General features: G+C 32.0%; 4 protein-coding genes across 13 annotated transcripts in view; 2 read left to right on the forward strand and 2 right to left on the reverse strand.

Annotated features, from left to right (window-relative positions):
* Positions 1-3,846: 3,846 nt before the first annotated feature.
* LOC105456669 lies at positions 3,847-8,631 on the reverse strand. 3 transcript variants are annotated; one of them, XM_011700880.1, is made up of 2 exons: positions 4,427-8,631; positions 3,847-4,210 (listed from the first exon to the last, which is right to left on the reverse strand). In XM_011700880.1, exon 1 carries the CDS (start codon positions 7,988-7,990, stop codon positions 4,436-4,438), a length of 3,555 nt encoding a protein of 1,184 aa, XP_011699182.1. In that variant the 5' UTR covers positions 7,991-8,631; the 3' UTR covers positions 3,847-4,210; positions 4,427-4,435. The 3 variants fall into 3 exon arrangements, with proteins under 3 accessions (XP_011699182.1, XP_011699183.1, XP_011699181.1); XM_011700881.1 differs by having other exon boundaries at positions 4,419-8,631; XM_011700879.1 differs by having other exon boundaries at positions 4,415-8,631.
* A 257-nt stretch (positions 8,632-8,888) lies between these two features.
* Positions 8,889-13,405, forward strand: LOC105456670 (leucine-rich repeat-containing protein 48-like). Of its 3 annotated transcripts, XM_011700884.1 has the most exons (10): positions 9,501-9,590; positions 10,273-10,398; positions 10,884-11,167; positions 11,381-11,553; positions 11,646-11,803; positions 11,868-12,075; positions 12,237-12,441; positions 12,518-12,766; positions 13,001-13,077; positions 13,146-13,405. In XM_011700884.1, the coding sequence occupies exons 3-10, from the start codon at positions 11,027-11,029 to the stop codon at positions 13,291-13,293; spliced, it is 1,359 nt and encodes a 452-aa protein (XP_011699186.1). In that variant the 5' UTR covers positions 9,501-9,590; positions 10,273-10,398; positions 10,884-11,026; the 3' UTR covers positions 13,294-13,405. The 3 variants fall into 3 exon arrangements, with proteins under 3 accessions (XP_011699184.1, XP_011699185.1, XP_011699186.1); XM_011700882.1 differs by lacking the exon at positions 10,273-10,398 and having other exon boundaries at positions 8,889-9,590; XM_011700883.1 differs by lacking the exon at positions 10,273-10,398 and having other exon boundaries at positions 8,892-9,590; positions 11,883-12,075.
* Positions 13,406-13,474: 69 nt separating this feature from the next.
* LOC105456673 (enoyl-CoA delta isomerase 1, mitochondrial-like) lies at positions 13,475-18,701 on the reverse strand. 3 transcript variants are annotated; one of them, XM_011700890.1, is made up of 6 exons: positions 18,525-18,701; positions 17,872-18,025; positions 17,515-17,786; positions 17,258-17,436; positions 13,785-13,906; positions 13,475-13,716 (listed from the first exon to the last, which is right to left on the reverse strand). In XM_011700890.1, exons 2-6 carry the CDS (start codon positions 17,966-17,968, stop codon positions 13,553-13,555), a joined length of 834 nt encoding a protein of 277 aa, XP_011699192.1. In that variant the 5' UTR covers positions 17,969-18,025; positions 18,525-18,701; the 3' UTR covers positions 13,475-13,552. The 3 variants fall into 3 exon arrangements, with proteins under 3 accessions (XP_011699192.1, XP_011699194.1, XP_011699193.1); XM_011700892.1 differs by lacking the exon at positions 18,525-18,701 and adding an exon at positions 18,416-18,498; XM_011700891.1 differs by lacking the exon at positions 18,525-18,701 and adding an exon at positions 18,106-18,394.
* A 116-nt stretch (positions 18,702-18,817) lies between these two features.
* The window catches only part of LOC105456672 (leucine-rich repeat-containing protein 16A), a 15,926-nt gene continuing 8,416 nt past the window's right edge, over positions 18,818-26,327 (forward strand). For 2 of the 4 annotated variants that reach the window (XM_011700885.1, XM_011700889.1), the window contains exons 1-16: positions 18,818-19,266; positions 19,571-19,668; positions 19,802-19,852; positions 19,928-20,121; positions 20,883-21,060; positions 21,148-21,386; positions 21,467-21,561; positions 21,720-21,761; positions 22,047-22,234; positions 22,332-22,409; positions 22,974-23,307; positions 23,666-24,062; positions 24,140-24,458; positions 24,535-24,648; positions 25,610-25,815; positions 25,902-25,989. In XM_011700885.1, the coding sequence (XP_011699187.1) occupies positions 19,230-19,266; positions 19,571-19,668; positions 19,802-19,852; positions 19,928-20,121; positions 20,883-21,060; positions 21,148-21,386; positions 21,467-21,561; positions 21,720-21,761; positions 22,047-22,234; positions 22,332-22,409; positions 22,974-23,307; positions 23,666-24,062; positions 24,140-24,458; positions 24,535-24,648; positions 25,610-25,815; positions 25,902-25,989 (2,658 nt within the window). In that variant the 5' untranslated portion in view covers positions 18,818-19,229. The remainder of the gene's footprint in view (positions 19,267-19,570; positions 19,669-19,801; positions 19,853-19,927; positions 20,122-20,882; positions 21,061-21,147; positions 21,387-21,466; positions 21,562-21,719; positions 21,762-22,046; positions 22,235-22,331; positions 22,410-22,973; positions 23,308-23,665; positions 24,063-24,139; positions 24,459-24,534; positions 24,649-25,609; positions 25,816-25,901; positions 25,990-26,327) is intronic. The other 2 variants (XM_011700886.1, XM_011700887.1) reach the window with 2 other exon arrangements.

A 26,327-nucleotide genomic window follows, 5' to 3' on the forward strand; every position in this document is an offset into this window, starting at 1 on the left:
GCTGGAGTTCAGACGTGTGCTCTTCCGATCTCAAAAGTACTAGAAAATATTAAAAATGGCGTCGAATGGCCAATCATAAGTTTGATTTATTCGGCAGCCATTTATAATAGCGATAAATCAATCTTATGATTGGCCATTTGCGTGTCCAATCAGGACTCGTAACACCGGTCGCGCTTCTCTGATAATCTAGGACTCTAATCATGACCTAAGACAGCACATGTCAAGATCAAGACCATTAAAGGTTATTATTTTTTTTTATTTTCATTTTTGAAAATTATTTTTATTTTTTGAAAAAAAGAGAAACATTCTCCAATAATCATGACTTTGACACGATAACCAAATTCATTTAATATTAAAATCATACTGGCAGTCAACAAGATTCTCGCTCGGCCCGCCTTAAAGACTAGCCATTTCTGATTGTGTCTCTCCTATCTCAACAAACTCCTTTTTCCTCAATTAAATTCCAAGATTGATCCCACTCCCCGCGTCCTTCATACCTAGGACGTAACATGCATGCTTTTTAAATTAATTACACTCAAAAATATTTAGTTTTCTATTATAAATATCTCTTTTGTATTAAATATTTCGAGCATACACTTACTCGATAAAAGTTCGGATATTTGTATAAATTTTATCAAATGGTTATTTAAAAAATTATAAAGTTACCAAACAACAATTGCATTACTATCTGTTAAATTATATACTTTAAACACATACTAATACATTTGCAAAAGTTTTTTAAATTATTTTAATTTTATTTATTTTTGTAAGTAGTGAGCAGGTAAATTAGAAGTAGGAAATTGATTTCTAAATTAATATAATTTAAAAGTTTTTTTTAAATTTATTAATTTTACTATTACTATTTTAATTTTACTATTCTGAAAAATACAGTATATTATTTTGGTACATAAAATTAAAATAATTTATAAAACTTTTACAACTGTATTAGTATATGTGTCTAAAGTATATAAGAGAGTAATGCAGTTGTTATTCAAATGATAATTAAAAATCTCCGAACTCCCAAAAATTAAAATCTAAAATATTACAAGAAAAAAGACTATGAGAGTTAATGCAGTAAATGTTGCGCAATAAAACTATTATTTCTCTTCTTAATAATGTAAATTTAATTCAAGTGTTCGACTTGAATTCGATGCCATCTTCAGCGAAATACAATAATAGTTATAAATAAAACAAAATTACAGACGCAATAAAAAACTCGAAAAGCACGCAGTTATCAGAAAGTTGTTAAAAGCTTGTTGCATAATTGTGTGAAACTTAATTGTTATACGTCTAATGAACGAAATCAATTAAGAACTGTGCACTCATTTTTAATTTTATAACAGTAATTATAAATGACTAATCAATAATCGCATTAATTATTAAATACGATATTAATTTACATTTGAGAAATAATATCATCAAATTACAATCTTTAACGCATATAAAGCTATTTTCTCCGCTACTTCATAATCTTTTTAAATATATGCCTGGTTCAAAAATGAATATATAAAGAACAGCTGCCACAATTTGAAAATCCAATAGATTTTTGTTTCTCTGGAAAAGATATACAAGAAATACCACATTGTTCCACATATAGTGCACCTGCTATAATACGATGTTCCTGGTGCAAGGAATACTCTTGTATCCATCATTTATTTTAAAGAATATAATTGTGAACATTTTGTTACGTAAAAATCATGTTAGTATTAAAAGATTTATAATTAAATTTAAATATTCATAATATGTTTATTGCTGTTTATAATAAATGTGCTTATACATCACAGAAAATGGCGGAATGACAGATAATTAATCTTGATATCATAGAACATGTGTTGACACATCAATGACTGTCCTTTATTTGTAACAATTATTATAATTTATTATTATTAAACTGTTCTATAGAAGGTTACAAATACATTTGGAATAAAAAATAAAATTCCATCATTTTATAGCATTCTAATGGAAAATTATTTTTTGTATAAAAGAAGAGTTGAATTTTTAAAAACAATTTTTTTTAATATTATTTTAGACATGTTTTAAAAACTAAACTTAAGATACTATTTTAAGTATTATTACTATATAATTAACAATATTTTAAGTAATATACCTCAAAAGCTATTCCAGATAAAAATGTTATTTTAAATTATTGTATTTCAAAAACTATTAAAAAGGGAAGACGACTGCATTTCGAATAATTTATGTATTAAAAAATGAGAGTTATAGATTAGTGTTTTACCCCGGAAAAAAATAAAACAATGTTCGACTAAAATGTGTAACTGCATAATTAGTTTTATAAATAAGTATCAAATTCTAATTTTAATAAAACTTTGCATACATATAGATTACGTAAAGAGATGAATTTAGAAAATATCAGTTGCGGAGAAAAAATGGTTTTAAAATAACTTTCTTTATATTAAAATGATTTTTCAATTTTTTTTCGTTATATTTTGAAAACTATTTGAGATATTAAAAATGTTTGATACCAAAGTTTTTACGACAAAATCATATGTATTCATTTACATTAATAACATTTTTGATAAATAATTAAATAAATTTTTTTTTAATTATTTACATGAGTGAAAAGAAGTGATTTTACTGTAAAACTTTTGTATAAAACATTTTTTGATATCTTGAATAGTTTTTGAGATATAACGAAGAAAATGAAAATCGCTTTACACATAAGAAGTAGTTTTATCCCTTAAGAGAATGCTGAAAGATTGCGGAAAAATTTGCACGAGGTTGATAAAACAGTATCTATTCAATTTTAATGGGATCTCTAAATGAACTTCTTACAATATCTCCTGTCTTACTCAAACATGTGCATTGTCCTTATCTAACATATTGAAGTGCCATCTTTTACAAAATCCGGCACTTACTGCTAGACGCTTTGTTTACCATTCTTATCTTAGTTAAACGTACGAATTACAATTACAATTACCATTGGAATCGTAAAGATTTCTTTTTTCCTAGGCTTTCAATCGTAGCTCAAAAGGCTTTGTATTATTTGTTTTTATGTAATTCGATTCAGGGGACGTAAGCATTTTGTACATATGAACTACAAAACTTTTACACTAATGAAATGTTTACGTCAGATGAAAGCAGTTTTTAATTTTTTTTGTTTTTACTACAAATTTCTTCGTCTCCCGAATACATTTTATGTCTATTTCAATTCTGTAAAAGGGTTTTCAATTCCGTTTTATCATTTCTGAGAAATCTTAAGGACTGCAATGTGTAATTCCTACCTTTTATCATCTTTTTAAAACCGTTTTGGGCAGCAACTGCTATTTTTTAAATTCATCCATTCAGGTAACTCACATGTGTAAAAAGTTGTGTTAAAATTAGAATTTGACTTCATAAGGTTTCCTTGTTAATCGTATGCAAAATAAACTTTCTTTCAATTCCGAATCTAGATTTGTTTGTTCTGTTAGTTTTTTTTAAATTTTTTTTTAACTCTTTAACAATGCTTTGTTTTATTATTTGACATAAGTCGAACTAACAATTCTTATATTTCATTTCTTTAAAAAGTATTTTAAATAAAGTATGTTGCTAAGAGAAAAAGAATGAACTTTAGGCGCATGTATAGCTTACAAAAAAGAAAATAGATATTTCAATAAAAATTATATGATTACTCTCTTAAAAAAATGCGCTAAAAAAAATCATCGTTTAACATGTATAAACATTTACGATTCAATTATATAAGAATATATTATATATACATATATATATATAGGTATATATATATATATATTTATCAATTATATAACAAAGCATTAACATTTATGGCAGTAGAATATTATCGAAAAAGATACTCAATATGATATAAAATTCACTCATTCATTCCTTCGATTTTTTAACACGTTTACTACCCATCTGAAAAAACACCTCTGAAAGCCTATTTCACAACATTTTAAAACAGTGTTTAATATTTAGCTGATTTCGATTTGAGATTTCTCATAATTTTACTGTGATAGGTCAGTATCACGCATGACGGACAGCAAACGTGTTAGTTATTAATTTTCAAGCTAATTTCGTTTAAATGATTGTATAAAATGATTGCATAAATTGTATAAAACGGTCGTGATAGTAGCTCCTAATACATTCTTCGGAATTTTTCGATGATTCGATCATGCCTTACCACGCGTTTCGTCTGGATCGTCGATGATATAATATTGCCACAGCCATATAAAACGGGTGTATATCTTGCACATATCTACGAATAGAAAATAGATGTTTCAATAGAATTCACATAACTATTCTATTAAAAAAAACGTACATCAATAGTTTAACATACATAAATTAGGCACATTTATGATTCAATCATCAATTATATATAATATATATAATAACGGAGCATTAAAATATTTTCTTAATAAAATATTATCGCGAAAGATACACAATATAATATAAAACTCACTTATTCGTTCCTTCGATTTGTTTAATCAGTAATTTCCAAATCCGTTTCGTTCAAATAATTGTATAAAATGATTGTAATAGGCTCCTTCTGCATTTCTCGAAACTTTTCGATGATTCGATTATATCTTGCCACGTGTTTTGTCTGGATCGTCGACGGTAACATCATTACAGCCATAAAACATGAATCCGTATTGCCAGCTTCAACAAGGCCTTCTATAACACTCAGATTGACTTCTTCCAAATCGGAACGTTTATATACTCTGCTTAGGAAGTACTTGAGAATCTCGGCCATTGATGAAATTAGTAGAGATGAAAAGATGTCGATTAATTCGTGCAACTGTTGACCAAGTCTCAGGCCAAAGGAGTCCTTGGTTGATGTACATTCTTGCAACTTCTTCGCGTATACCAACAGCAAATAAGACTTTGCGTCTTGTTTAGGTGACAAGATAGATGAAAATATCATTTGCATGTTATCAATGACTTCCGGATTAATTATGGATTTATTAAAGCAAAACTTATCCATGTAGCTAACGACAAAATCATCTAGAAATAAATGCACGGCTTTGTTAACTGGGTAGTAGTGTAATTTTTTAGGATGGGACATATTCCAATAAGTTTTCACTTTGTTCTGAAAGACATCGGCAAATACTTTGATACGTGCTGCATATTTATCATGATCTTTTGATAAAATGTACGATATCGTAAAGCGTCTCGCTGCGCTGGATATATCACTATTCATATGGAACAAAAACCTTTGAAGTATATTCTTGGCAAATTTATCAGAAAGAAGATTGAAAACGGATTCAGTAAGCACGGTCAAATAATTGGCAATGTATTTGTTTGCCTCCTGATTGTCCAGTCCCATTTTTTCAAGATCGTCTATCGTTTCGAGCCACAGATCGAGATATTTCATGACATATTCATTAGGGATCTCGGGAAACAGTTTCATTTCTAAAAGCAGCGCTTTGTCCTCGAGAGTCAACGTCGACATCGTTTGACAATATAGGGACCAGGTTTCGGGATTTGGCTTTGCGAGGAATAATTTCTGAAATATCTTGAACAAAACTTGTCGTATTGAATAATGGCTTTCGGTTGCCCAAGTTTTCTGAAGAAAATCCATAAGTTCTCGCTCAGAAGCTATTAAATACATCAGTCTAATCCCGTGTTTTCGTGTGCTCACACGCATATTCATCAACTTTTGTACAACTGATATCACTTTCGGCAAAGAAGTCCGCCTACTTACGTTTGTTAGAGTCTTCAGAGCTATTAACAAGTAATCTCCTACGCACAATGTAACTACGAGCTCGAGAGGCACTGGTGGATTGGAAAGTCTCATGCTCAGTGGTAAATTTTGTATGATATTATAATTATCTTTAGCATTCGGATGATTAATATCTAACGCTGTTTCTGTGGGTATAAGAGGTTCGATTAATTTTGTCAATTCATCACCATAAAATAAAATGGCCAAAATAACTACGCTGGGCGATGTTTTGTCTATATTTTTATCGTGAACATAATTCATGCAACGCTCAGCAAATTTAATGGGTAAGTCTTTACACCAACGTGTAACCCTGACAAAGTGTTGTACGTGTTTGAGATGGTAGTTCTTCAAACAGTCTGCTAAATATTCTTCCCAATTGTCCAATATGTTTTGCAAATCTCGTTTTAATAAAGTGAGCGCCGCGCCTGACATTACATCCACGATATTTGAAGGGAACCAACTGTGGTATAATTCGGGTTCATTCTTTTGCAATACATTTTTCACGTCTGACTTTCTTCCGGAACATATTATTTCGTGAATAATATCCAGTAGCCCAGGATAATCTCTAATTGTCATTTTTTCTATCATGATGCGCAACTTTTTACATCTATCATTGAAATCGTATATTGCTGTAACAAGTCGGCAAACGTTATTTTCTCTTTGATCAAGATCTTTAAAAGATTTTGTTTGAATTTTATTTGCGAAAGCTACGAGACATTGTCTCTCATACTGTGGATATTTTGTGAGAATGTTAAAGTTTACGTAATAATAATTATTTTCTAGAAATATATCGATCAGTTCCTCAATTGGTATATTGTGTATAAATTTGAAATGTATCATAGCCGAGAGTATTTCTTCCGGTATGGATATATTTTTTACGTACAACAATCGAACAATGTCTAGTACAAGAGAAATCTGCTTTTCACTTAAATGAGGTAAATCGTATATTAGCAGAAGTTGTTGAAATACTTGTTGGAATAGCCAATCGCTTTCGTTTTTATGTCTTTTTAAGAAATATGTCAAAGTATCGGACAACGCATTATCGTCCTCATTGACCTTACAAACGTAAATCATTTGCAAAAGAAGACCCAATCTGTTTATTTCATCTGGAGTATTATTTATTTTTTCCTTGATAACCGGTATGGCTTCGTTTACAGGTAAATAACAAATCCAAGCTGTTTCATATTCCATTGTATATTCATAATGATTAGTCTTTAAACTCTGCATCTCGATTTTTATTTTAGCCTGTTTGATCCGTTCCTCGGCAGGTAATAGTTGTAATAAAGCAGGCGTAATGTTTTTCGTCGCTTTGAGAAGATCAGCATCGTATTTACTCTTATATGATTTACAAAGCAAATCGTATTGTTTATTACGTGGATAATGCTTCAAATAATTGAGCATACTATCTGTGTCAAAGAAAGAAATTTCTGTGGGCAACAGACCTGGAAATATTTTCTCCATTAAATCCTCGTTGATCTTATTGAGTGGTAAAATGGAGATGTATAAAAGTGGCTTTTTTATCAGGTGTTGGCGAGCTTTTTTCAGAAATATTTCGGCACACGTATTGCTCAAAACAATATTCGGTGGATTAGTTTCATGTATCTCACACAATTCCACAAAAGCTTCCAATCGTTTCTTTATCAATTTAGGCAGTAAACATTTGTATCTTTCGATGCCGATCGCGAAGGGAGTGTGCTCGGTTGCATTTAGTTCGCAAGGTTTCAATAATTTGAGAAAACGCACTATCAAATCCGGATTCTTGCGGAAGATTTTTTTAACAATTTCAACAGGCAGCACGAGTTTCTTCTCCACAATTATTTTATAAGCAAAATCCTCATCGCAAGCCATGATCAACGGGTAAGCGGCTTGTACGCTGTAAATAGATGCCACTGCCGTGAACATTTCCTGCGCGTAAACTGGATCTTTGCCGGACAATCGATGCGCAAGTGTAATCACAATACGCGTCCTCGTGTTTACGGAAACGTAAGGGAAGAGACGTTCGCAGAAATACGCAATGTTAACGATCTTTTTGTGACTGCCATCAAAAAACCAAGAGGCTTTAAGAGCTCGGTTTATTATTGTCAAGTCTTCGCACTTGAGCGCCCAAGTTATATCCTCGTGTTTCTTCTTCTTAACGGCAGTTTCTACACGCAATATAGGCAGCAATTCTGACGGAAGTTGTTCAAGATCCCCGCTGACCTGATGGAAAGTCAATCTACCGATCCAACGCCATTTCTCACTGGCAGTATTGCCTGGTATCTTTTGAATCGCCCGCAGATAGGGCATCTGTAAGTCGCAAGGTATTTCGTAATTCATCGTGACACTTAAAGACAAAGTACGGGCAAAGAAAGCAAAATGAAAATATTTTATATATTCTATATCCCATAAATAACGTGAATCTTCGTTTTATCCTCTTGCGTTATCTGATGAAACCGTTGTTACCGTTGGTCGAGCGAATCCAAGCAATGATCTTGTTTGTTCCGTTTCGATAAGTCGAAGGTCAAATCGATGCAGAGGACTCGACGCTCACAGCGAATTTAACATCTCAATAATGAATGTTCGAATGAAAAACGCAACGCAGCCACTGCATGAATTTGTATGTTTGTATCTTCAAAATGCGCAAAACGACAAAAAAACAGAAGATCGTTTTTCGCCAGATGCACAAATGCAACTTCGTCTTCGGCCGAAGAACGCGTAACTCGACGATACCGTTCGTATATAACTAATCGTAAACGTTACTCGCACGTACTGACTGATTATCTTTCGTATTTTCATACGTCTGACCGGCGAGATATATATATAAGTTTATCTCGCCGAATTCTGGTCGATTGCAATGTTTCGTAAGGATCTCTTTTTGCACACGTGGTATGTATAAATCGCCACTTTTTTTGATTATCTGTTCACTCTGACCGCATGATTCACGGAACGATCGATTACAATACAATTTGCCAACGGACTTATACAACGCTGAAAAAGCAACCAGAAATTGCCTTGCGAGAGACGCATGCGCCTTGAGACAGAGCATGTGCGACGTGCTGCCCTGCACACATTATGGCACATACGTAATACTACGGCTGATTTCTGTAAAGCGCATAATATATGTATCATTTTATTCTTGTTGTTTACCGAATATTAAACAAGAATAAAATGATACATCATGCGCATTATGCGCTTTACAAAACTCAGCCTACATTGCTAACAAAAATTAAAAGCGGCGAAAACATCACGGTGCAAACGATATCACCCTCTCGTTTTCACAATTCGTGTACTTCGTAAACGTGCGCATGCGCGCGTCTCTAGCTCATTTCATATAATCATATATTTATATTGTATATTTTTATTATTATTTTTATTATTTTTTTATATTTCTTATCATATTTATCCATTAGATGTAAAACAAGGATAGAATGACGCGACAGCGCGCTTTCCAAACGCGCCTTATGTTATATCATGGTCGCGCAGACAACGTAAACGAGTTCTAAACTTTGTCGAAGTTGACATTAGTGAAACAGCTTCGAACCAACCGATTTATTTATAAGGAGGAAGAGAGAGAATTAGACAGAGTTTCAAATGCGCGAATCGTAGATTCACGCGGCTGCAAATGCTCGACGCCCGAAGTTTGTTACACTCGCACATTACACTCATAGGGCTGTTAAGGCTTGAACAGACTTGAAATCGAGGCGAAGCCAACAAAACGAAAAAGAAGAAGAAGAAGAAGAAATCGAGGCGTGAAACAGGATGTATAAGGTGGACACAGTCAGCGCGCTGCGCGAAGCCACGGAGCCCGGCGTGATAACACAGAACATGCTCGTTTCTTTAACAATTGACCAAGGGCCGAAGAAAGAAGGCGGTAGACTGTTTCTCCAAGACGGTATCGAACTGGACAAATTAAAAGAGATTCGCATCGAGTTTCTCAGTAGGCAATAGTCGTGCATACGTATCTAATCACTTATGAATAGCGTTAAGAACATATAAGTACATCGGCTGATTTCAATAATATTAAATTATGACATTCATAATCTGATTTTATATTTAACATTATTTTAAGTATGATCTTGAAATGTTATATGGTCATTTCATTGACTAAATCAAGTCTTTAAAACCACCTAAGATAGATTTATAAAACAATTTTAAATATAAAATTGGATTAGAAACATCACATATTAATTTAATTCTTACTACACACGATGGTGTTCACGTCTGATCATTCGTGTATTAATATATAATTGTCATCACTTTTACACACACACACACACACATACACACACACACACACACACACACATACACACACACATACATATATATATAAGTATGTATGTATATATATATATATATATATGTCAAAGTCATAATCATTGGAGGTTGTTTCGCTTATTTTCAGAAAATAAAAATAATTTTCAAATATAAAAATAACAGAAAGAATCTCCAATGATCATGGCCTTGATACGTGTTGTCAAGCTCATGATCCTGAACAACATTCAAAATTAAGGTTTCAGCCATTGTCTGGACACCTTGAATAATGCTAATGTGATACTGTAACTTTTAAGCTTTAATATAATTCGAAAAGTGATTAATGAAAAAATATTTTATTATAGTGTTTTGGAAAGCTCTTAAAAAGCTACAAGAATATGCAATAATAAATGTGGGGTTCCATTAAAAAAATTTAAAATGATCTTTCCCTGATTTTGACAACGCCACCCAAGATCAAACTAATAAGATCAGTAAATAGATCTTTTTAAATCCTACACTTTTATTCTGATGCAAAACTTATATTTTATATGATATTCAGGTGTCCTCTTTAAATAGCATTTATAACATTATTGTGTGTTTAAAAAATTGTAGATAAATTAAATTAATTATAACCAACACAAATGATCTAATTCTGTGTAATAATTTTAAAAGTTAATAATATGAAAGTAAAATTATATATTGACTTATATTTTAGAAATAAATTTTCTCTAGTTTTATTTTATTAATAATATAAAATTGCATTTCCAATTTGGGCATAAAATTATGTTTGAGGACTGAATAATAATCAATGTATAGTTCAAGAACATAAAAACAAAATATATAAAATTCACAAAAATTAAATCTAAGATGCCAATGGCTAAAAACATCAATATTTATTTATTCTGTATTATACGCATAGCAGTCACTATTTACTTAAATTTTAATATTCTAACGTTTTCTATGTGTTACTCTGCAGAAATTTTAAACATCGATCATCTCTGGTTATTGAAAAGTCTGGTTAAACTATCGCTGTCTCATAATGTTATCGAGAAAATCGAAAATCTAGACAAACTTCATCACTTGAGGGAACTAGACCTCTCGTTTAATCGCATCAAAATTATGGAAAACTTGAACAATCTGCATCAACTAGAAATTCTGCTTCTGTACAGTAACGAGATATCGACTGTACAGGGTATAAGCGACTTGAAAAAGTTGATCATTTTGAACATTGGTAAAAATAAGATCAATGACTGGAAGCATGTACGTATAACTAAATGTCTCACATCTTCTGATCACCTTTTGATATTCATAGTCCAAGCTTATATTTAAAGTTATCTTAAATCTGATCTTAATCTTTTTAAGATTTCATTCACAATCAGTTAATAAAACTGTGATCTCGAAATCGTAAAATGATCTTAAATGAGATTGGACTATGGATAATTCCTTGTCACGTATAAAGTTCTGTTGATGTAGGTCGTATATTTACGTGACTTCAAATCGCTCAAAAGTTTGAACATGTGCGACAACCCTTGCACGGAAATAGACGGATACTTGGATTATCTGTTCGCATTTGTGCCCCAATTGGTTTATTATCAATATAGAATGATATCCGAAAGCGAGCGCCAATCCGCCATTGATAAGCATTAGTGATTATTAATTTTAATTTTACAGTAAAATAAAAAAAATTCTTCGAACTTTTGTATTGTAAATGAATAATTATATTGTTTAATTTTTATAGTCGTATAGTTAGTAATCTCGAAGAAAACGAGGCGAAAATGCAAACGGAATTGGCATTGCAACGAGAATTTAAAAACAAAACTGCATTACTATTTGCATCATACGTGGAGCAACTTGATGAAGATTATCTGTTCCAACAAATGTTTTCTTCCGATGAAGGTAGATTTCCATCTCTATTTAGTAGATTTCTACTCTGTTTACACACATATAATTTATTTAAAAGTATCGGTACAAGTAGCAGGCAGAACATTGTCCACATTAAACGAAAGTACACAGAATGCGTTCGAGGAGTACAAAAAATCTTTTGTTGCGATATGCCAAAAATTGTATAAACTAGGTTTACAAGAGAATGATAAGAGAACAGAGGAAATAAGATTGTTTGAAGTTGCTGTTAACGAAGGCAAGGAAAATACGCAAAATGAAGCAAGAAGGTAAAGAGAGTAGTAAAAGAGAAAACAATTGTAAGAATTAAATGGGAATTTATTTCTGAAACTATGATTATTCAATTTCAATTGTGATCTGTTTTAATTACGTAAATTTAATTTTAGTATGTAATGACTGTCATTTATGCAATTTCTTTCATCATTTTAAGAATCGTGGATGAGGTACTTGAAAAAAGAGCAAAGATATTTGCGAATATAAAAGAAGTGATGGAGGCTTTGGTAGAGAAACACGAGGAGGAAACCGAGAGCGTCGCTGCCAAAGCAAGAGAATTGTTTAATGAATTTAATGATTTATTGTCTAAGGCACGAAATCAATTAATGTCTAAAGAAATTATATTGCATGATCAAATGGAGGTACGTGTGTATGACATTAATTTATACGAGATAAACAAAAATAGATTCAAAAGAACAACTTTTTTGTCAAAAAAAGGATATAAACAAGGTATTCAGAATTAATATGACAGATATAGTCAACTCGTTCCTAGAAACCGCACGAGAATACTTCTCCCTATTACGAAACGCAGAAATTGAATATAATGACATTATAAATGGATTTGTGCTACATTATCTTAGCGGTTTTGAGGATGAGACACATATACCATTTAATCTTAAGGATCTGTACTGCGACAAAGATACCTTGGCTATCACTCTTGCCACCTCGCACAATATACATTTACAAGTAAACATTCATTATTATTTATTAACATTTAAAATAAATGGAACATAGAATTTTTCAAGAGAGAGGGATAGCCCAAGTTATCCCCTTCAATCTCTTGAAGAATTTCGTAATTATATTTTAATTTTTACAAGAATATTAATTTACTATTCTGAAGGACCAAGTAAACATGCATGGCAAATTTAAAAATTGTTAAAATAAATAATTAGTAATTATGATAACTGATACAATCTATAGATAATAGACGATCGAGAGAAGCGCATGACAAATCGACTCGACAATTGGCTCAAAGACTACATCAATCAATTAATCGTGTAAGTAACCATCATATCAATAAGGTTTAACTCGTTTATATCTTATACAGAAAAATTTTAATAAACAGGAATGAGGATAAAAGAAATCGTCAGCAAATATTGGAAATATCACATTTCTTTGAATCTCAACAGAAAGAACTTAATTTGTTAAGCTTACCACAACAGTTAGATTTGGCAGGCATTGATCTAGATGATGACGGCATATTAGAAAATTAACGATAACATGTTACAACAATGTTTCGACGTTTAAACATCTCACGTTTTGCTTCTTCTGACGATACGGAATAAAATTCAGAAAATAAATGGGAGTATGACATTTGTTAATAAATTTTGTTAACACATAATATGAAAATATTATATTCTGTAAAATACAATATCTAAATATAAAAGTATATATAAAGTATACAAAATCTTGATTAATAGGCAAGATTATTAATACAAACAAGATTAATATTGTCTCTTACCAAGATATCTATTACTGCTTCTGTTTTAAAGATTCAACATAAAATTTAAGGCCAGCTTGTATTTTCGGTGAATGTATATAGTTCACGAAAACGTCGATATCAGCCTGCTTATTTTTTTTCATCCACTGAATCAAGTCGTTTCTCAAATCTAACTTGGTTCCGGTCCTCCCAAAACCTTTATCGATAACGATGTGTGATTAGTATATCAACTGCTTATGAAATGCTATAGTACAGTATTTTTACCTGGTATATTATTATAAAACAATATGTAATTTTTGCACTTTTCGATGGTATCCGTTTTATCTTTAGCGAGCTCGTCTACAAGTCCAAGCTGCAATGCTTTCTCAGACTTAAACAGTGTTCCTCTGAAATGGAATAATTACATCATGTAAAATCCAAGGTTGGAAAAATTACTTTGTGAAAATAATTTGTTACTTTGCATTCAAATTAGTAATATAATAAAAGCATAAATTAAGCAATAATTAATAATAAATTTAAAGTTTTTCTGTTCTTTTTTATTTTATTAAATGTTCGAATTTATTAATTCTTTTAACAAAATTTTATTTTACTCTAAACAACATTTCTGGGATCACACTAGTACAAGCTTCACACAGTCTTCGTTTTAAGTCTTCTTTCGTCGGTAGGTGCTTGAAACATGACTTTCTCTTTGATACAGACAAAAGAAGACTTAAAACGAAGAATGTGTGAAGCTTGCGCTAATGTAATCCCAGAAATGTTTAGAGTAAGACAAAATTTTGTAGATAGAATTAATGTTTAAATGTAAATGAACAGTTCGAACATTTAATAAAATAAAAAAAAAATAAAAACTTTGAAATCTTTTATTTAATTTATGCTTTTATTATATCATTAATTTAAATGCACTCTACTTTAAAGTTTAAATGTTTATAACTTTTGATAAAAGCAATTTCCAAAGAAATGTTTCAGATTATGTTTACTTATTTTTTCTCGTAGAATTCAAATATGTAACATTTTACAGAGGATTCCATTCAAAATTTTGAAGTTATCCCGCCACCTTCAAGAACAGAGAAAAATTTTTGTTTACACAATTAGAAAAATCCCTCTAATACATGAAACTTCCTCATGAACAACTTTTTGATACGATAAATATTCTTAGAGTTATTAATTTGTAACATTTTATGTGAGCCACCTTGTATGTATATGTGTATATACATATTATTTTATATATAATAAATCACAATTATTTTAAGAACTTAAAATAAAAATCCATTCAACATATTAAAATTCCTGTTCATTTATCACTACTATCTTAGATTGTGATGTATTGTGAATTTTATTATTGTAAATTATTCAATTAAAGTTCCTTTACTCACCACTACTATTTCAGATTGTGACAGAAACGAGAAAATACACAATAATTTTTGTAAAACGTATTCAAATAGAAATTTTTAAGAAAATTTCAAATATATTTTTCAATTAAACATTTGCTGTGAACATAGCTTACTTCGCTTTTGGTTATGCATAATTAATTTCAAATATGATTTTTTATAAATTAACAAAATATATACATGTATAACATAAACTCTCCTTTTATATATATATATATATATATAAAAGGAGTTTTCGATGTATTTTACAAGATTCTATCAATTGTTTTATTGAAACATATTTCCATTTTAATATATCTTACAAAAATTTTTATCATGTATTTTCTTACTTCTGTCACAATCTGAAATAGTAGTGGTGAGTAAAGAAACCTTAATTAAATAATTTATAATAAAATTTATAATAAATTAATATATACACTTGGAATCAAATTAGAATATTGATTTAATATGCTGTTATATGCTGAAACCTAAATTAATTCATAATACATTTACAGAATGTAATTATTATCAAGAATAAAAGAAATAATTACTGATTGTTCACTAGCACTTTATTTTGTTGAACATAGTCCATATGTTGACAAATAAGTTTGAAATATATAAAATAAACTATTAAATTAGTTACTATTTAGTAAATAGTAACTAATTTAATAGTTTATAGGGTTATAGTATATACTATATAGAGTTGGGAAGTAACGCGTTACTTGTAATACCGTTACCATTTTCGTTACTTTTTTCTGTCTGTAACGGTAACTGTAACGGTAACGGTAACGTCGTTACATTTTTGTACTAACGGTAACGAATTTGCCGTTACTTTTATAGTTACTTTTTTATACTTTCAAATACATCTTAGAGCTCGTAAGAATAAATCAATAGTGAAATAATACCAATGCGAGCTAACACGGATGTTGGTGTGTAATAATATTTACAATATCTAGCCACACGCAAACTTCTTTTTTATACTTTATTTTCTTATTTTATATATTTTTAATTTATTAAAAATATATATTTTGTATTCTATATCTCTTAGGCTATATTCTTGTAATCATTATCAGTATAAAAAATCTATAATTCACATTACATATACTTATACAGTATTTAACGTAAGATAAGGACCACTTTACTGGTGGACAGGAGACACAAAGATAATAATAAAATAAAACATGTCTGATAAACATTTGTCTTGGTTTTCAAATTATAATTATATTTGTATTCTGAATGCTATTTGTATTCAGTTTCTTATCTTTATAAAATGAGCTTAAAATAATCATCTTCGACCTAAATGCAAGTATGCAGTCGTTGCCATGTAAATTGTCGCACATTTTCAAAAATACTGAATATTTATCGCATTTGTTAATTATTGGCAGTCTTCTTATATGTGACAAAGTATTAAAATGCTGTCAATGGGATAAAAATAAACAACTGCATTTTTAAGTGTCTTCACAAATAAAAATCTAATAGATTTAAGTCTAGGGGGCGCGCAGGCCCGCCAATAAGTCCTGTCCGATTTATCCGTTTATCCATTTGTCAGAAAAGTGTTCATTAAAAAAATTGCTGCTAACAAATTCGACGAATATCAGATATTTTTAAAAATGTGTGATAATCTACACGGCAATGACTGCATGCTTACATTCAGGCCGAAGGTGATTGTTTTAAGCACTTTTTATAAAGATAAGCAGCTCCATATTACTGTAATATAAATATGACTATAACTCGAAAGTAAAGGAGACACATGTTTATATGACCTTTTATCATTATCTCTTGTCCACCAATGAAGTCGGTCCTACATGTTAGAAACACCCTGTGAAACTAGATTTACTATTAGTACTAACAGTAAATTAATATTGGAATAAACTTTTAATAATTAATTTAGAGACAATAGATTTAATCTTACTTTTTATAAAAATAATTAATATATAGAAAAATATGCTCTATATACAGACTAAAGAGTTTCAAGTTTTAATATTTATTATTATAATTAATAATAATTATCAAATAATACAAATTTAAAATATAATTAAACTTATTTCAATATTACAAAAAAGTAACGATAAAGTAACGAATCGTTACTTTTCAAGTAACGGTAACGGTAACGCGTTACTTTTTTAAGGTAACGTTCCCAACCTTGCATTTATTAAAAAAATTTAATCAAATTACATTAATTAAATTAATTAAATTATAAATCGAAAGATAGGAACAAAATCAAGTTACACAGTTTCTAAAAAAAAGTAACTCTAACTGTAACTTCATTACGTAACAAGGTATTTCTCAATCTTGGTAAAATCTCATGTATCATTAAGGATTTACGCATTTTATGTACATACATACATCTTTATTAAATATCTTACATACCTTAAAAGCGCCAGCTCGGCTTGTCGATAACCTATCGCCGAAATAAACATATCCCTGAACCATTTCGGAGCGACGATACCCAATTTCGTTTCGTTCAATCCTATAGTATACTTGCCTTCAACCATAACTCTGTATTCCGTAGATAGTGCCAACAGGCAGCCTCCGGCAGGACTAGAACCCTGCGTAGAAAGAAATATTCTATAAGAAAGAAACATTGCAGAAACACGCTAATAAAATAACTTGGAAAAGTTCTATACATTGATAGCAGCAGCGATCGGTATAGTCATACTGTAAATAGTTAACCAAGTGTCTTGTAACGTTTGCCAGAAATTAGAAAGTTTTTCTTTATCAGTCGTTATCATTTCCATGATATCTAATCCTGCGGAGAACACAGTTGGCAAAGACGATGTCAATATGATGCCTTTACTGCGGCTGTTTTGAGCCTCCAATAAAGATGCCTTCAATTCGCTTAACAGCTCTACGTTCAAACTGTTGACAGGTTTTCTTGCCATAGATATGATCTCGATCTCTAGTCAATCATAGAGTAAAATGAAATTTGAGAGAAACAGCTGTATATTAAGGAATCAAAAGTCATGAAAAGCAGGCAACACTACCATTATCTCGCGTAGTCTCAATAAACTTTGAACTTGTAGCATAAGATCTTCTGAGGCACACTTGCCCTCCGGCGATCAAAGTCTTTAAAATGGTCATAATAGCTGATGGAAAGAGTCAATCTTTTAACCAAGCAGCGAGTGCAATTGATAGACCCTACAACAAAAAATTAATTTAATTTAAATTAATATTCATCGCATTTATAATAAATTAACTAAATTAACACAAAATGCAACCGTGAGAAATGGAATAAATTAGCATGAATAATCAATTATGCGAAAATTCAGCAAAACAAGTTGACGAGTCATCATAATTAATTATCCTCTTCTACTGTTGAGATAAGTGATGCAAGACATTGCAAGAGAACAGAACACGGAGTGTAAATTTTGTGTAAATTCTCTGTAACTATATTAAGATGAATCTGGAGATAATCCAGAGATAAACATATCCCTGAGAGAGCTCTGACATTATCGACTGTCTCCGATCATTCGGCGTGAGTATTGAATATATACGTAACGTAAACATGTAGCGTAATTTTTTTTTAACTTTTTTTTAAATCTGCAGCACAAAATTATTCAGTTTATTTATAGTTTGCTATTTCGCGGACAATTTACAATACGTATACACGACTGCAGCGTATTCTATTTTATCGTACCTTCTTCTTCTTCTCTTTGCCTATGGATATCCGATTCTTCGAATCACAGTACCACGGTTGATGTTGGTTCTGGTTTCCACCATAAAGCCAGGGGTCTACCACCGTCTACCCATGTGGTTTTTTATTTTATCGTACCTACTTATATCTTGTATCATATCTCTTTGCGCCGTCTTCTTTGCATTGCTCTCGAACGGGAGGCGGGGGGGGGGAGGGGGTAGCCGGCCAACCTTTGCACTGTCGTCTGGTCTATGTGTCAGTCGGGATTGTCACTGATTGTCACGGGACTGCCGTTTCTCATTCCACTTGCGGAGTATATCCCGAGAGGGCGTAACGGGGCACGGGGAAGCTCTCTCGAGGCCGGCGACGATCTTCGGTAGCGCATCTCACCTCGCTCGGGTCGGCTTGCTCCGGAGTGCTCCGACAGCTCCGATGGCCCGGACCGCCTAAAACGCGGCCATCGTCGGATTCGTCGGCATCGTTTGCCGATCATCGGTGACCGTCGCGGACCAATCCGCGGACAGGTGCCATCATGGCTGCTACTGTACTGCCCGCTTGTCTCGTCGTGACATCGCCCTTTGTCCCAACAGTGCTCTCCTAAATCGGTATAGAGCAGGGAAAGCGATCGTGAGAGAAGGAGTGGGACGACGAGGACGACGACACATTAGATGGAACGGCGAACTTCAATGGAAGACTTCAGCTAGCAAAATGTCAACCCGGTCGCAGCTCACGAAAGATTTAAACGGTTCGTCTACAGCTTCATCGCAAGTGTTTACGTTGCTCGTCATACGGCACTCGGGGTCGAGCTGTCATCCGCGAACGCTCGTCCCTCCCGTCTCGTTGATGAACGCCGATCCTGCCGCCCGACATTCTCCAACTCGCGCGAGTTTTATTAATTAGCCATGTATCGTTGCTACCCTTTTTCTTTTTGCAATAAAAAACGAACGACTGGTCGAGTAGAGTTTTCTCGTGCCACTTTTCATTCGGCGCAAAATGCTACTCCATATAAAAAGTGTGTAACCTCTGTGTGAATTATTAATTACTTGCAGAATCGGTGAAAGCGCTACTTGGCAAGCATGTGAAGATACTGTTAAAGAACGTGGTGAAATTGGAAACAAAGCAGGACAAGCAGGAGAATCGTGTTCTCGTGAGTAATCGCTTTTTCCATCTCATTTTTTTTCCTTTTTTCCCTCTATGTATCTCTTTCCTCCTTTTTGCAATAGCTCACTTTTTACTTTTAAGTTTAATTTAAACTAAGTTGATTGTTTCTTACCCTTAAGGTGTTCTCGCCATGTCGTCTGTTTCTCTTATCGGCCAAAGTACCCACAAGAGTAAGTTCAATTTATTCGTGCTCTCTGTCACTCCTTTGTCTTATTATTTGACATTTAAATTTTATTCCCTTGTAGATCGACTGCCATTTTCATTACCTAGAAATAACGGCCATAGAGTCGAGGAGAGCGAATCAGCTATGTTTGACTGTCGGAGAACGATATTACAATTTTACTACAAACAGCGTCGGTGGGGATACCACGGAAGTGGATGCTATGATAGAGGCCTTACACACGGCGATTCGAAATATCTTCCCTACAGTACCATTAAAGTACATTTCACTTTATTTTGAACTATACATACTAGAATGCTTACAAAGGAGAATTCTGCTCGACAAGAGCGAGTTGAGAAAGATATAGCGAATTTAATTAAATGCACTAATACATACTCAGTACATTAATGCTATTGTTCTAATCTCAATCATGTAAAAGTGAAATATCTCGAAAGATAAAATGTCTAATATATATTTTAATATCTATATTAATATAATATATAATATAATAATATATATATTTTAATATCTATTTAATATTTAATATCTAAATATTTCTAAATATATCTAAATATTTAATATCTAATAATAATATTGTATTAGACATTAAATAATATTTAATGTCTAATATATATACCAAATATTATAGTAAAATATATTAAGAATTTCGCGATTTAACCGTTTCTATATTTAAATTATATTTAAACACATATCTTTACGTTGATTTGTATACAGTAGTCTTAAGATGCACTAATGCATCCAATCGAATTTATTAATAGTTATGCAGGAACTGTTTCCTTAGTCTTGTGTGTTTGCTCACAAGCGAGAATGAAATGTAATACGTTAGAGAAAAACACAATCTGCAAACATATTTTGTGTCTGACAGGCTTGACTGTTTTTACACATAACTGTATTACTGTAGTAAGCGTTCCAGTATGTTATAGAGTTCACTGTTTTTAACTAAGGGACGTGCCTGTTTGTGAAACTTCACTGATCACATTTTTAACTGTATTTTAAAATGTTATGTATGTTATTTTTAGTTACATTATACGAAAAATAGAGGTAATACCAGCTAGCAGGCTGCAGAGTATACGAGGGAGCGAGTTAGCTAGGAGCACAGAAGCCACAAGACACACCGGACCTTGCGGCGGCTTCTCGACTCAATATGCGTGCATGTGCGACTTGCACGGCGTACCGTACAGAGAGGAGGTGGCCTGGGTGAGATTTGACGGCGCCATTCGAATTTGCTTTAACAATGAATTATCTGATACAAAAAAATCTTATTCAGAGAGATACAAATTTCAGGACGTTGATACAATATACCTTTCGCACGACACCAGAGAGCTAAATTTGAGAGACTTCGATCATTTAGATCAGAAGGACTTGGTGCCAATTATCTCGGCCTTGGAGTATAATACTTGGTTCACAAAATTGAGGGCATCCCATCTCAAACTAAATCATGAGCCTCTAGAGAGATTGTTACATATTATGCGAAGATCTTTGTCTATTCAGGAGCTTTATTTGGATAATCTTGGGATTAAATGGTAATGGTTTAAGAAATTAGCTTTGATATCAGGAAAATATCTAATGCATGAATATAATGTATGAATATTCGGTTTTAAAGGGATTTTGCTCATAAGCTGTCGTTAGCCTTGATCTCTAACGCTAACACGATGCTGCAAACGATAGATCTATCGCACAATATGATTGAGGACAAAGGTAATTAATTAATTTCAATGATTTATCCAGTGTCCCTTGAAATCTTTGTGTATTTGAAATCTTTATCTGCACTACACCCCGTTAAGCATTTTCCATTTTCCAATTGTCAACCGTAATTTCAAAGTGTCCTGAATAGATTTTTTTTATATTTTTTGTAGGAGCCTCTAGCTTGTGTGGGATAATAGCCAAGTTAATGCAAGGTGTGCCAATAACCATGTATTTTAATTATTCCTAGTTAATTATACTAATATACAATATGCTTTTTCTTCTCATTAAATATGCACCTTTGTTTCATATTTTTACAGAGATTTTCTGTATTTATATATCCCTTTATTTTCTTTTTATCTTAAATAATGTAATATTCCAGACATTTGTTCTGTAAACGTCGCATTGATATATAAAATACTGACTATCTGCAAGTAAAAGCTTCTATTATTTCTCTTATTTAAGCTTACTATTCAAAGTTTGTGATATATTTTTTTAAGGTGGTACTCATCTGAGCGGCCCTATTGGCAAGTTGCCTAAAGGTTTACAAAAATTGAATTTGTCCCACTGTGGATTGACCGGGAAAGGTATAAGCCAAATAGCGCATGCATTAAGCTTGAACAGAAGTATGCCGACTAGTTTGCGATATCTAAATCTTTCGGAGAATACCTTGAAGGACGACGTTAATGTGAGTAATGAATTGTGAATCTATTTTGGTGGATATAAGGCAGGAACTTAATTTGCGATTAGAATCCTAATTCGTGATATTCGTTTAATGATTGCAGAATTTGTGCAATTTCTTGGCGCAACCTAATAGTTTAACACATCTAGATCTTAGCGGTACGGATACTACTTTAGAATGCGTAAGTAACTATTTTTACATTGCTTTCTTTTAAAACTTCTGTTTATTCATTACTACTATCTCAGATTGTGTCGTCAGAAACAAGAAAATATACAATAAAATTCTGCAAAATATATTCAAATAGAACTATTTTCAATAAAACAAACAATAGAATAGACTTATAAATATCTTTTTATTTTATACATATATTGGATACTATATTTTTGTTTTGGGAAAGAATTACATCAAATAAATATATTTTTTTTCTATTTATTATTTTTTATATTAATTATTAACTCATTAATTTGTTCTCATAGCTATAAACAGCTTATTTCGTTATAATTTATTTCCAAATATATGGTTATTTATTAATTAATGAAACAAAAGGAGTATTTTACAAGTCGGTTCTCTCTATTAATTATAAGTTTTGGAACATTTTCATTTTCATATATTTTGCAAAAATTTTTTGTTTATTTTCTCGCTTCTGACATCACAATCTGAGATAATAGATGAGTTGAAGGAGCCTTAAATAACTTCTAATCGACACTCAACCGATACAATTTGCACCGTTTTTTACTTGATTTAGTTGTTCGGTGCATTACTACGAGGTTGTGCAACTAATCTAGTCCATCTGAATGTTGCCCGGAATTCCTTTTCGAGCAAGAAGACCAAAGAAATACCTCCCAGTTTTAAACAATTTTTCACGGCGACCCTCTCGCTGAAGTACTTAAATATATCCTCGTGCAAACTACCGTTGGAGGCATTAAAACACCTGTTACTCGGTCTGGCGTGCAACGAAAGTACAGTTGGCCTAGAGCTTGATATGAGCGGAAACAACTTGGGTTCCATGGGCGCACACGTACTGGAATCGTGCATTCACGGAGTTCGATGTATAGCATCGTTGGATATATCGGACAGTAGTACGTATATTTAAATCAATATTATGTTTCTGGGATTGAAAGGAACCGAGTTATGTAAATCATAGAAATATTCAGTCAGTAAAAAAAATAAATAAGCCAAAGAACGAAACAATAAGGTATAAGTTTTAAAAAACAAATTTATTTCAACACAAATATTGAGTTAATTAACTTAATATTTGCATTGAAATTAATTTTTTTTTATAAATTTTTTATTTTTAAACGTACTAAATTGTGTTGGGCCTATTTATTCTTTTTATTGCTTTGCAAGTACGAGCCGTTATTCCTGATAATATTCAGTCAATGTCCCAAAATCTATTTCAAACGGAATAGATGTAAGATCAACATTTTCCATTTGCAGACATGGACGTCGATTTGGCGCAAGTCGTGACGGCGGTCGGCAAGAACAAATCGATAAAGCAGCTATACATGGGACGTAATACCGCCAGTATGAAGAGCAAGCACATAGCCGTCGTGATGGACGCTTTGGTGCAGATGCTTCAGGAGGACGATTGCGTCCTTCAAGCATTGCATCTACCCGACTCTCGATTGAAGGGCGATCTCTATAACCTGATCAATGCTCTTGGTAGCAACACGTGTCTACATACCCTGGACATTAGCGGTAATCAGATAGGTGATCCTGGCGCGAGATTGTTAGCGAAAGCGTTGCAAATCAACAATCATTTACGGACCATTATATACGACAAGAACAACATCACGTTACAAGGCTACGCGGATATTGTTCACGCACTAGAGAAGTATGCACACGTGTGTGTAGATCTGAATAAGACTCTGAGAGACACAATAAATTTACAAAATTCATCTATTTTTGCAGGAATTTCAGCGTACGGCACATGCCGTTTCCAATTTACGATCTACAACCTTGTATGAAAACCTCCACGGAGAAAACGGAGCAGTTAGCCAAGAAGATACAAGATCTACTACAGAGAAATGTCACGCCGTGCAAATACAGCCACGGGCAGGCATTCCGGTTGCAACAAGGATTCCTATTGAGCTCCACGCAGCAAATGGTCGACAGACTCGTCGTTCAAACCCAGGACACCATCAAAGCCCTCGCGGCTGAGAGCTGCGACGCTAATAACGATATCAATTATGCGACAGGACTTATACAAGATGCGGATAATTCTAAACAGGTACGACTGATGGAATTTGAAGGATCAACTTTGATCGAGACATTGAAATGTTCACGTATGTTGTATCTCTTTGCAGTTACTGCCAAGATTGCACGAAGTGCTTCAGAGACGTGATGAGAATAATCCAATCGAGCTAAAGCTACACGATATGGCAAACGAACTTCATAAAGTTATTACAGTATACCTACAGGTATGTGCTTTCTATCTTATAAATACTTTCCTAGTGATTTAAAGGGATGTATCATAATCCCTATGAAAAGCAAATTGAAATGGAAAATGAAGTTGATAGTTGAATAACTTTCTATTTTTATTTACTAATACATTTTTATAATTTACTTTGTTTCTTTTTTTGTTATAATACTACAATTTAAAAAATAATAAAACTCAATTTTTTCTTTAATAAGTTACTTCATTCAAAATGATTTATGCAAAATTTAATTGGAGAGATTAGTTGTTCCGTAAATTAACAAATAAATAAAACTTTGTTTAGTTATAGAACAACTACTCTTTGCATATCACAATGAAACTGCATAAATCTTGAATATTTTAAGCGGCGTCTACAATGAGACTTAAGACTTAAGAAAGATTTAAGAAAATTGACTAATCACAATCGATTGTTTTTCTCACGTAAGATGAATAATCGACTAAATTGATCAATTTTCTTAAATCTTAGTCTTAAGTCTCATTGTAGACGACGCTTTAAATATTCAAGATTTATGCAGTTTCATTGTGATATGCAAAGAGTAGTTGTTCTATAACTAAACAAAATTTATTTATTTGTTAATTTACGAAACAACTAATCTCTTCATTGTAATTAAACTTTGCATAAATAATTTTGAATATTGGAAGTACTTATATCAGAAAAATTAAGATTTTTGTCATTCTTTCTTAATTATATTTCCATTAGAGCACAGATTAAAACACTTCTATTTCTTATTGAAATAATTTTTGATTCAGATTCTCTAAATCGTCGCTAATATATTTTGTATTATTTTTAAATAAGAGCTAAAATAATCGAAATTTTTCATAATTTGTTCATTATTTTGAAAATGTATATAATACATCTTGTAAATTGCAAGTTCAAAAGTAAAAGTCATTATTTTTGTTAAGATATGACGGTGTTTAACATGAGAAACTTATGATTGATGCAGGATTCTTTAGATGCAATGTTAAAGTGTGCGAATGAGCAATGTCCTACTATACTTTCGCAAACGGTGATCAGGGATGATGAAAGTGATCCAATCGCGGTACAAGACGATCTTCGTAATACATGCAAAGAGAAAAACCAAATCAATAATGAATTCATACATACCACTGTTACCGAACAAGCTGGTGCAGATATTGTTAACAGAGTCAAGTAAGAATTTCGTAATAATTTCGATATAAATGTGTCGATTTGTTTTCATAATAATTTTAATCCTTTTCTTTCCCTTTTTAAATCAGCGAGCTTAATTTAGCTGTTGCGGCGCATATATCTGATAGGATCACAGACGAGGTAATCGAGTCATTATCAAGAAGTTATAAAACTTTGGTAAGTTTAAAAAAAACTTTTAATATCATAGGCCCATATTTTGAATCTTTTTTTACGAATAAAAGTGCTTTTTAGGATATATAATATACATAGTATATGTAAATTTATGCTAATATGCGTAAACTTATGCGTAATATGCTTAAAAGCACTTTTATCGATAAAAAAGAATTCACAATATAGGCTATAGAATATATATGTATATATATACAGGGTGTCTCTTAATAGGTGTATCACCGCTCATAGGTAGATAGAATGGACTAAACTGAATCGAAAAGTCCTCTACCATTTTGCAAAATTCGCAATATTTAACGAGAAATTAATTTTTGAATATCGCCGAA

Source organism: Wasmannia auropunctata, unplaced genomic scaffold, assembly GCF_000956235.1.
Source record: "Wasmannia auropunctata unplaced genomic scaffold, wasmannia.A_1.0 LD335593.1, whole genome shotgun sequence".
NCBI lineage: Eukaryota > Metazoa > Arthropoda > Insecta > Hymenoptera > Formicidae > Wasmannia > Wasmannia auropunctata.